General features: G+C 57.5%; 1 protein-coding gene across 1 annotated transcript; it reads right to left on the minus strand.

Annotated features, from left to right (window-relative positions):
• Nucleotides 1–2,900, minus strand: PRTN3 (proteinase 3). The gene is made up of 5 exons (XM_059697432.1): nt 2,829–2,900; nt 2,394–2,550; nt 1,736–1,877; nt 796–1,026; nt 1–281 (listed from the first exon to the last, which is right to left on the minus strand). Exons 1-5 carry the CDS (start codon nt 2,893–2,895, stop codon nt 111–113), a joined length of 768 nt encoding a protein of 255 aa, XP_059553415.1. The 5' UTR covers nt 2,896–2,900; the 3' UTR covers nt 1–110.
• Nucleotides 2,901–9,468: the final 6,568 nt, after the last annotated feature.

Below are 9,468 nucleotides of genomic sequence, written 5' to 3' on the forward strand. Positions count from 1 at the left end.
GAGGGTTTCAGTTTTTATTGACGTCACCGTGAGGCTGGGCACCGGCTCCCTTCCCCCCATTAGGGCTTGTTCTCTGGCCTCAGCCCGTGGGGGGACCCGGGGGAAGGGGCTCAGGAGCGACCCTCACCCCCAACACTTCGCAGCACAGACTGAATCCAGTCCACATAGAGGGCAACTCGAGCGTAGAAGTCCGGGTACTGGCGGTTGGCACACTCCCGAACGAGGAAGGAGTCCACGGCCTGGAGGACGCCGTCGCAGATCAAGGGGCCGCCAGAGTCCCCCTGGGAAGGGCGGGAACAGGCTGGTCAGTCACCCCGGATGTGGCCACGTCGGGCAAAGTGAAGCTGGTGGCAGCCCAATGCCAGTTAGTGGTGACATGTTTCCAGTGCGGAATTCTCTTTAAGGCCCGTGGGCGACAGAGGGAGATGGGCCACTCGGGAGGGGGGTGGGCATTTACGGCCCCTGCTATATCCCTGGACCCCTGGAGTGAGCTGGGCGGGTCCGAGAGGGGGCCCCGGAGTGGGAGAATCCCTGGACCCACCAAGGCCACCGGGTACGACATGGGCACCCCTGGGTGCCTGTGGGAGCCGAGGCTGTTCTCCATCCTTGCTGAGCCCCCACGATGGGTGCGCCCCTCTTCCCGACAGGAGACCAAGGCACAGCCTGCAGCTGCTCAGTGGGGAGGAGGTGGGTCTGAACTGCTGCCACCCCCGCCCTCCCTCCTGTGGGCAGCTCCTGGAGCCCTCTCTGCCATCCACAGCGGCCCAGGGCGCTGGCAGCCGGGCAGGTACGTACAAAGCAGATGCCAGCTTTGCGCCGGGGAACGAAGGTGCACACATTCTCTGGCCGACACAGGAAGGTGACCACGGTGACGTTCAGCTCCTGAAGGACTTGGGGCAGTGGTTCCATGGTGCCCAGGCGGCCCCAGCCCATGGCCAGGCACTGGGTGCCGTGGGGCAGCAGCTGGTCCTGCTCCGGGAGCTGCGCCACTGCGACCTGGGCGGTGAGGTTGGCAGGGCGGTCCAGCTGGGGCAGAGGGAGAGGAGGTGGGCAGTGAGATCCTGTCTCCAGGCCCCATAGACACCCCCTCTCACATCCACTCACGTCCTGACCACCCCAAAGTGCCTCCTCTGGGCCCCCTCCCACTCACTCTCAGGTTCTACCTCAGGGTCACCTCCTCCAGGGAGCCTGTTCTGATTGATCCTCCAACCCCACCAGGGCTGTTTACATTCTCTGACACCATGGGCCTCCCATTTGTAGCATTTGTCACCGTGGTTTTCATCCACTCACAAAGCGCTCATTGCGTGCCAACTGTATGCTTAGTCCTCCGCTAAACCCTCGGGGAGCTGGCCTTTCAGGGAGGGGAGAGGCCAGGAGAGTGACAGATGCATTGTCGAGGGAAATGGCGAGATGGTGAACCGTGCATCAGGGGAGGGGTGGCTGTCTTTCCACTAGGGTGAGGGGAGCTCTCGCTGAGAAGGTGAGGTTGGCGCTGAGGTGGGGGGTGAGGATGTTGGGAGAATGGGTGCCGGGCAAGGGGCACGGCCAGGTCAGAGGCAGGTGGGGCAGCCATTTGTGGGGCTATTGTCTGAATGGCCCTCTCCTTACCAGGCCTACTGTGTACCAGGCTATGTCCCAGCACCGCAGGGGCCTGGCATACAGTAGGTGCTCAATACATGTTTGCTAAAGGTGAATGAAGGGGTAATTACCGGTCCTGCGGGCTCTGCCCACCCACCTGCAGTAGGAGAATGTCATTGTGAATACGCTCTGGGTCATAGTTGTTGGAAAACTGGCGAGTGACGGAGAACTTCTGTTGGCTGGGCTCGGCGTTCCGCAGGTTGTGGGCCCCGAGCACCACCTTCACCAGGGCCATGGGCCTGAGAGGTCGGGGTGCTTATTGTTTGCTCCCCCATCCACCCATTTCCTTACCCCATGGGCACCCTGAGCACCAGATGCAGCTCCCTCAGTTACAGCCTCCCTCAGACCCAGGGCAGGGCCACCTCCTCCCTCAGACCCAGGGCAGGGCCACCTCCCCCCTCAGACCCAGGGCAGGGCCACCTCCCCCATCAGACCCAGGGCAGGGCCACCTCCCCCCTCAGACCCAGGGCAGGGCCACCTCCCCCCTCAGACCCAGGGCAGGGCCACCTCCCCCATCAGACCCAGGGCAGGGCCACCTCCCCCATCAGACCCAGGGCAGGGCCACCTCCCCCCTCAGACCCAGGGCAGGGCCACCTCCCCCATCAGACCCAGGGCAGGGCCACCTCCCCCCTCAGACCCAGGGCAGGGCCACCTCCCCCATCAGACCCAGGGCAAGACCTTGTCTCCCCTCCTCAGACCCTGGGCAGGACTGGGCCTCCCCATGAGACCTAGGGCAGGTCCACCTGGGCACTCACATGTTCGCCAGGCAGTGAGCAGCGGTCAGCACGAAACTCGGGTGGATCAAGGTGCCTCCACAGAAGTGGGCATTCAGCATCTGCAGTGACGCCATGTAGGGCCGAGAGTGGGGCTGAGCTGCCCGCCCGCCCACAATCTCCGAAGCCCATGCTGCACCTGAGAACGAGGGGCATCGGTGGCTGCCACTCTCCCTGCTGCGTGCGTCCCCGCCCACCTCGCTGGGAGGGAAGCACTGGGCAGACACCGAGTCCCATGTCCCAGAGCTCCCCCCTCCCCTGAGGCATTCATTCCAGGCAGCAAATGGGTCCTGCCCTGGCCCTGCCTCAGTCTCCCCATCTGTGCGGTGAGGGTGCTGTGCTGGCTGTTGTGGGTGGATATTCCCCAGAATCAGCAAGGCCTGGGCAGATGGATGGACAACATGTGGCCCCACTCACCGCCCAGCAGCGTGCCCAGCAAGACAAGGGCCAGGGCAGGCTGGGAGCGTCGGTGGCTCTGGGTCATGGTTGGGTGGGGGCTCCCTTGCCTCCCAACCGCTCTTATAGCCCGAGCTCTGGAGGCCGTTGGGGTTGCCCCACACCCGGACTGGGTGTCCTTACTTCCTCCTTTCAACCTGAGGCCGCAGGGAGTTGGGGGGCCAAACCACACTCCAGGGGGACAGGGAGCATCTGGCTCAGGGTTCCAACTCCCCTTCGAGCGTGAGAAACTATCTCCTGCCCACCCCGTGCCTGGGTCCCCTGGACAAGGGCCAGCAGGGCGCAGGCTCAGAGGGGCACACACACCGCTCTCCGTGCCTCCCCCGCAGGCCCCTTTGGCCTGAGGGGACGGTGGCCAGCATGTCCAGGTGCTGGTGTGAGCCCCACGCCTGGGGACAGGAAAGCACAGGAAACAGTGGTGGGGCCACAGAGCATGTCCCCTCCTGGGACACAGAGGGTTCACTGTTCCCTCTAAGGCAGAGCTCTTACCCGGGTGGTGGTTGCCCAGGGGGCACTGTCTGGGGACATTGTGAAGGTCAGCAGGGCTGATGGGGATGCCCCTGGTATGGAGTATGTGGGGCCAGGGACCATTCTCAACCCGCCACAATGCCCAGGACAGCTCCCCAGGGGTGATCTGCACCCCCTCCCCCCGTGTAAATAGTGGAGAAATCCTAGTTAATTATTTGGGAACATTTTTTTTTAAAAATATATTTTATTGATTTTTTACAGAGAGGAAGGGAGAGAGATAGAGAGTTAGAAACATCGATGAGAGAGAAACATCGATCAGCTGCCTCCTGCACATCTCCCACTGGGGATGTGCCCGCAACCCAGGCACATGCCCTCGACCGGAATCGAACCTGGGACCCCTCAGTCCGCAGGCCGACGCTCTATCCACTGAGCCAAACCGGTTTTGGCTGGGAACATTTTTTTAAAATATATATTATATTGATTTTTTACAGAGAGGAAGGGAGAGTGTTAGAAACATCAGTGAGAGAGAAACATCCATCAGCTGCCTCCTGCACGCCCCCTACTGGGGATGTGCCCGCAACCAAGGCACATGCCCTTGACCGGAATCGAACCCAGGACCCCTCAGTCCGCAGGCCGACACTCTGTCCACTGAGCCAAACCGGTCAGGGCTATTTGGGAACATTTTGATTTCACTCCCTGCTCACAGTAGACACCAGAATAAATCATGATGTTCAGACGATGTAAACCAGGGTGACCCTCGCATCTGTGAGTCACCTCCCCCTCCCTCCCACTCAGGCTGCATATTTTGTGTGGGCAGCCTCCCAGGACCTCAGTGGTCAGATGGTTACTGAACAGCAGAGTCTCCTGGCGTCCGGAATCCCCTGACCCCGGGTTAAAGGAACAAGGCGCTGACATTGCTACGATGTGGATGAACCCTGAAAACACGTGCTCGTGAGAGAAGCCAGACACAGAAGGACAAATTCTGTGTGATTCCGTTTATGTGAAATGTCCAGAACAGGCTGATCCAGAGACAGGAAGTGGTTGGTGGTTGTCAGGGGCTGGGGGAGGGGGATGGGAAGTGGCTGCATATGGGGAGGGGGGAGTTCTTTTCGGGGTGAAGGAATGTTCTGGGACTAGAGAGAGGTGGTGGTTACACAATATTGTGAATGCATCACCTATCACTGAATTGTTAAATGGGCGAGTCCTATGGTTTATAAACCTGCTAGATAACTCACCCATCAAGGGGGGCCTCCCTGGGGGTCTCGGGGTGCCCTTCTCCAAGCGCTCTGTTCCGGGTGCACACACACCAAGGCTTGGGAGACAGGCAGGTGGGTGCGGGGGCGGGGGCTGCCTGGAGGCCTAGGGCAGGGGGTGTGGGAAAGCTCCCAGGGCAGAAGCTGGGGGCTGTGGAGAGCCTGGGAGGGTGCAATAGGAATGAACCCTCTCGCAGGGGATCCCGCTGGCAGGTGGAGGGGAAGTGGGGGCTGGGAGCTGTTGCCCCGGCCCCTTTCCATTCCAACCGTGGGTGGCATAACGGGCAACCGCTGCTGGAGGAACCGGCCCGTTGCGTCACCAGGACCCGAGGGAAAGAGGGAGCAGGAGGTCCAGCCTGTAGTCTCGCTCCTTAAAAAAGAAAATTAGGATTTTCTTGAGTGTATCAGTGTGGGGCGCTCCGAGCTGGGGGAAATATGCTCTTGGACCCCAACAGCCCTTGGACCTCAGTTTCCCCATCTGAACAATGAGCAGGCAGTGGCTTGACCTCCCTAAGCTCTGGCCGGGGCCCCTGGAAGGATCGAGGTTCCTGAGCCATTAAGAGTCCCCCCTGAGCCTCAACCTCCCCATTTGAGAAGGTGAGTATATGGCAACACAAATAACCAAGCTTGGTGGTCAGTCAGTTTGGGTGAGCGCCGGGGGCTCCCGGGGGCGGGGCGGCTTTGGGGCACCCACACCGGGGCAGGGGCTGTGGAGCCCACAGACCTCACACCAGGCAGCTGGGGCAGAGCTCTCGCCCCTTTCCACTGGCCGAGGATTCAAAGCCTTTGTGGGCCCTGGCACACCCCCCCCCCCAAACCCGGAGCCCCAGGCGATTAGCGGCCCATTCTGTGATTGAGGGGCTGGCTCTAGGGACGCTCCCCTCAATGCAGCGTGACACCCAAATCACGGGCTCCCTCCAGCACAAACAGGTGTCCTGCTCTTCAACTTACGATCCCAGCCCTGGTCGGGCGTGTACGGGAAGCAACCAATCGATGTGTCTCTCTCACATCGATGTTTCTCTCTGTCTCCCTCCCTCCCTTCCACTCTCTCTAAAAATCAGGGGGAAAATATCCTAGGGCGAGGATTCACAAAAAATAACTAAACAAACCATTTAAATACGTGTACAAAGTTCCCCTGGGAAGACTGGGAAGTGTCCTCGCAGCCCTGACTCCTCCGCCCGCAATTAAACGGACTGATCCTCTTGGCTTCTCGATGCTCCGACCAGCAGGTGCGAACGTGCCACTCACACATGTGCACGCACTGTTCTGCCCTTGTCCACGTCTCCACTGTCCCGTGAAGACCCCTTAGGCCGGGGAATGAGGTGCCTCCACCTGGGACACAGCTGCGTCTTCCTCCCCAGGGGAGTGGGCCAGCCTTCGAGCATTTGCGGCCTCCTCCTGAGGACGCTGTGCTGCTTTGTCTCTTTTCCTTGTAGACATGTGGCAGGAACTTGTACCCTCATCATCCGAACGGTGCAAAGGGACCGGTGGGGCAAACCACTACCACCACCGCCCCCCCCCCCGCCTCCCCCCTTCTCCTCCCCCCCCCCCCCCGTGGTGGGTGGCGCTGCTGGCTCTGGGGCCCCAGACCCACCTCTGGTGGGCGTGTCCCAGTTACCCGCCCACCCAGGCGGATGCCCACAGAGTTCTCAAACCCCAGGGCTTTTGCAAATCCCATAGATTGGAAAAAAATGGTCTCTTTGAGAAAGTTTGCTCATATTTCTAGGATAATGCATGAAGGTGAAGGTGTTTCTGTATCTTCAAGATTCTTTTGTTTCTTTGCTATGAACTGCTAACATCCTGTACCCATTTCTTTTACTACTGGGCTGTTGTTTCTTTCTTATTGATTTTAGTTGCTCTTCATATATTAATCATAATTATATATTGTTAAATATATACTTTTTTGTTGTTAATCCTCACCTGAGGATATTTTTTTCATTGCTTTTTTAGAGAGTGTGGAAGGGAGAAAGGGAGGGGGAGAGAGAGAAACGTTTATGTGAGAGAGAGAGAGACTCATCAGTTGGTTGCTGCCCGCACGTACCCCAACTGGGGCCCAGGATCGAGCCTGCAACCCATCAGTGTGTGGGCCGATGCTCTAACCATTTATCACACTAGCCAGGGCTAACTATACACATTTTAAATATATATAGTGGTATATAATAAATAATGATGCGTTGTTTAAATTTTATTTTAATAAACTATATTTGTAATATATGATTCTATTTATTATTTTCATATCATTGTACTTATCATTTAATAGCTATGTTTTAGGTCTTTCTATATTAGGTACATTAGCCTCTGTGAGTCAAGTGACAGTCTTAGGCCAGTGTCTCGTGTGCCTCTTGACTTTGCGGCACAATATCTTTTGACCAAAGTGAGAGGTGGGTAAGGTGCTCCGTCTGCCAGGTGGAGATAGGACAGCCCCTGGTTCTCAGGGCTGTGAGTGAATTCAGCGGCTGCCGGAAAATGCTCATTCCCTCCTGCCCCAGCCCCTGCCAACCTGGCAAAGCAGGGGTCAGGTGCAGAGAGAATGGGTGGCTTCTGCATTAGAGTCATAACTGCACAGGTTGGGGTGGGCCCCCCACCCCCACCACGGGCTAAGCTGAGGGCCTCTCAGGCCAGTGTTAATCCAATGAGGGGTTTGGCACAGAATCGATCCAGTATCCAGTCTTTTTTAAAAATATATATTTTTATTGATTTCAGAGAGGAAGGGAGAGGGAGAGATAGAAACATCAATGATGAGAGGAAATCATTGATAGGCTGCCTCCAGCACGCCCCCCACTGGGGATCGAGCCCACAACCCGGACATGTGCCCTTGACCGGAATCAAACCTGGGACCCTTCAGTCCGCAGGCCGACGCTCTATCCACTGAGCCAAACCGGCTAGGGCCAGTATCCAGTCTTGGAAGCATGCCACTCCAGTGAAGAAGTTGGGGCCCCTGCCACAGGGCTCCATCGAGGAGGCTACACCACACGCCAGACCATTATAGACGAGGGGCACCCATCACCAGTCCATCACCCTGGACAGTTGGCAGACCAGTCAGTGCGCCCCCAGGCCTAGTCCCACAGAATCTCTGAGCTGGTAGCTGCCCCCACAACCTGAGCCCTTCTCCTGCAACCCCCAAGCCTGTTCCAACCCCACCTGTTCTCATGCTACTCAAATGCTCAAATGTTTAATCATCCAGTTCTAATTCCATACTCAGTATCAAGGCCCTGGTCCTGGACTTGTCCCTCCCACCACAGGAAACTCATTCTCTCAAGACCGCTCCTCCCACCATGAGGAGCCCATGCTAGGTTGCACCTGGCCTGTACCTGGCAGATGCCACCCCAGCAGGTAAAAATGTCAGTACACACATTGTTGGGGTGACACTGGTCCAAGGGGGTCATGGTGGCACTGGGGACCCTTGGGAAACTGGAGATAAGTCCCCTATGGCATAGGGCCTGTGCCATTGGATTCCCCAGCCTGCCACCTGGAAGCTGGGGTTGGCTTCCACCATGGCGTTCTGCTAGGGCAGCAATACCAGCTGGGGAGGGAAACCAAGTCAGAAGGACTGGAGCCTCATGGGGCCCAGCTGGGAGCCAGAGTGGCAGCAAAATAAATTCTGGTCTGTAAAGTGGTTTGGGTTCAAGTCCCAGCTTGGGGAGTAACTTGCTGTGGCATCCTGGCCCAGTCACTTTACCTCTCCGGCCTCTGGTTCCTGCACCATAGAAAAGGAATAATCAGCCCTAGCCCTGGCTGGTTTGGCTCGGTGGATAGAGCGTTGGCCTGCGGATTGGAGGGTCTCAGGTTGGATTCCAGTCAAGGGCACATGCCTGGGTTGCAGGCTTATCCCCAGTAGGGGGCGTGCAGGAGGCAGCCGATCGGTGATTATCTCTCTTCATTGATGTTTCTCTCTCTCTCCCTCCCCCTTCCTCTCTGAAATCAATAAAAAATATTTTTAAAAATATGGAAATTCCTAAAAATAGAATAAATAAAAAATCATGCTGTCCAGTGTTGGTACAGCTATGGAGAAAGGGGCAGTTTTTGATTCTGCTGGTGGAGAGGGTAAGCTATGTTGTCTACCTTGGAGAAACTTTTTCAGGGAACAGATACAGAGAAGTTCATTGTAATTCTATCTGGAAACAACTCAAGTGTCCACCAACAGGAGGCTAAATAAATGGACTGTGGGATGTCTGTGGACGTTGCTACATGATTTAATCCACCAAAGGAAACGAAAAGAGTCCGGGTGTACACCAGGCTCTTCCCTCCCCAGCCCTCAGGCTGCTGCCGGTCCCCGTATCACCCCTTTTCCCACCTGCAGCAGCAGCAGGCCATTCAAGTTCTCCTGAGGGTCGCAGCCATTCTTGCGGATGCTCCTGATGGAGAATGTTTGCCTGGAACTCTCTCGATGCCTCAGGTCATAGGCCCCCAGCACCACGGTGGCGATTCTGGGGCTCCTGGGAGTGGGTGGAAAGCAGGAGGGGGAGACCCCAGGCTGGGGCAGCCCCGGGGTTTGTGGAAAAGCCCCAACTCAACCTTCCACATCCACCCTGGGACCTGGGCACTGCCTGAGAGCAAGCTGACAAATAAGGTGGAGAATTACCAGCCCACGGCCCAGCAGCCCAGGAGCCAAAGAAAGGCCAGCCAGGATGGCCAGGCCTCCTTCCCTCACAGCTAGATTCACCTTCTGTTTCCAGATTCTCCTGAGCCTCTCTGGGATGCCCATTTCCCTCTCCAATCCCCTAACCCTTCCCTGAGCCTCCCCGCTTTTGCCAAACCCTCTCCCCTCTCATCTACCAGGCAGCCCCCTATGAATCCTGAGGTACCTCCCTCCCCACGAACCCTTCCCACTCTGAACCCCCAGCCCCTGTGGCACCATCTGCACCCACAACCCCCTCATC

This window comes from Myotis daubentonii, chromosome 5 (genome assembly GCF_963259705.1).
Source record: "Myotis daubentonii chromosome 5, mMyoDau2.1, whole genome shotgun sequence".
NCBI classification, from domain to species: Eukaryota; Metazoa; Chordata; class Mammalia; order Chiroptera; family Vespertilionidae; genus Myotis; species Myotis daubentonii.

Excerpts from the sequence above, each read along its gene's own strand:
- PRTN3 (XM_059697432.1), bottom strand. The coding sequence starts at position 2,895 with ATGACCCAGAGCCACCGACGCTCCCAGCCTGCCCTGGCCCTTGTCTTG. Across the intron at positions 1,027-1,735 it reads ATGACATTCTCCTACTGCAG|CTGGACCGCCCTGCCAACCT; the intron begins GTGGGTGGGCAG and ends CCTCTGCCCCAG. Across the intron at positions 282-795 it reads GCAAAGCTGGCATCTGCTTT|GGGGACTCTGGCGGCCCCTT; the intron begins GTACGTACCTGC and ends CGCCCTTCCCAG.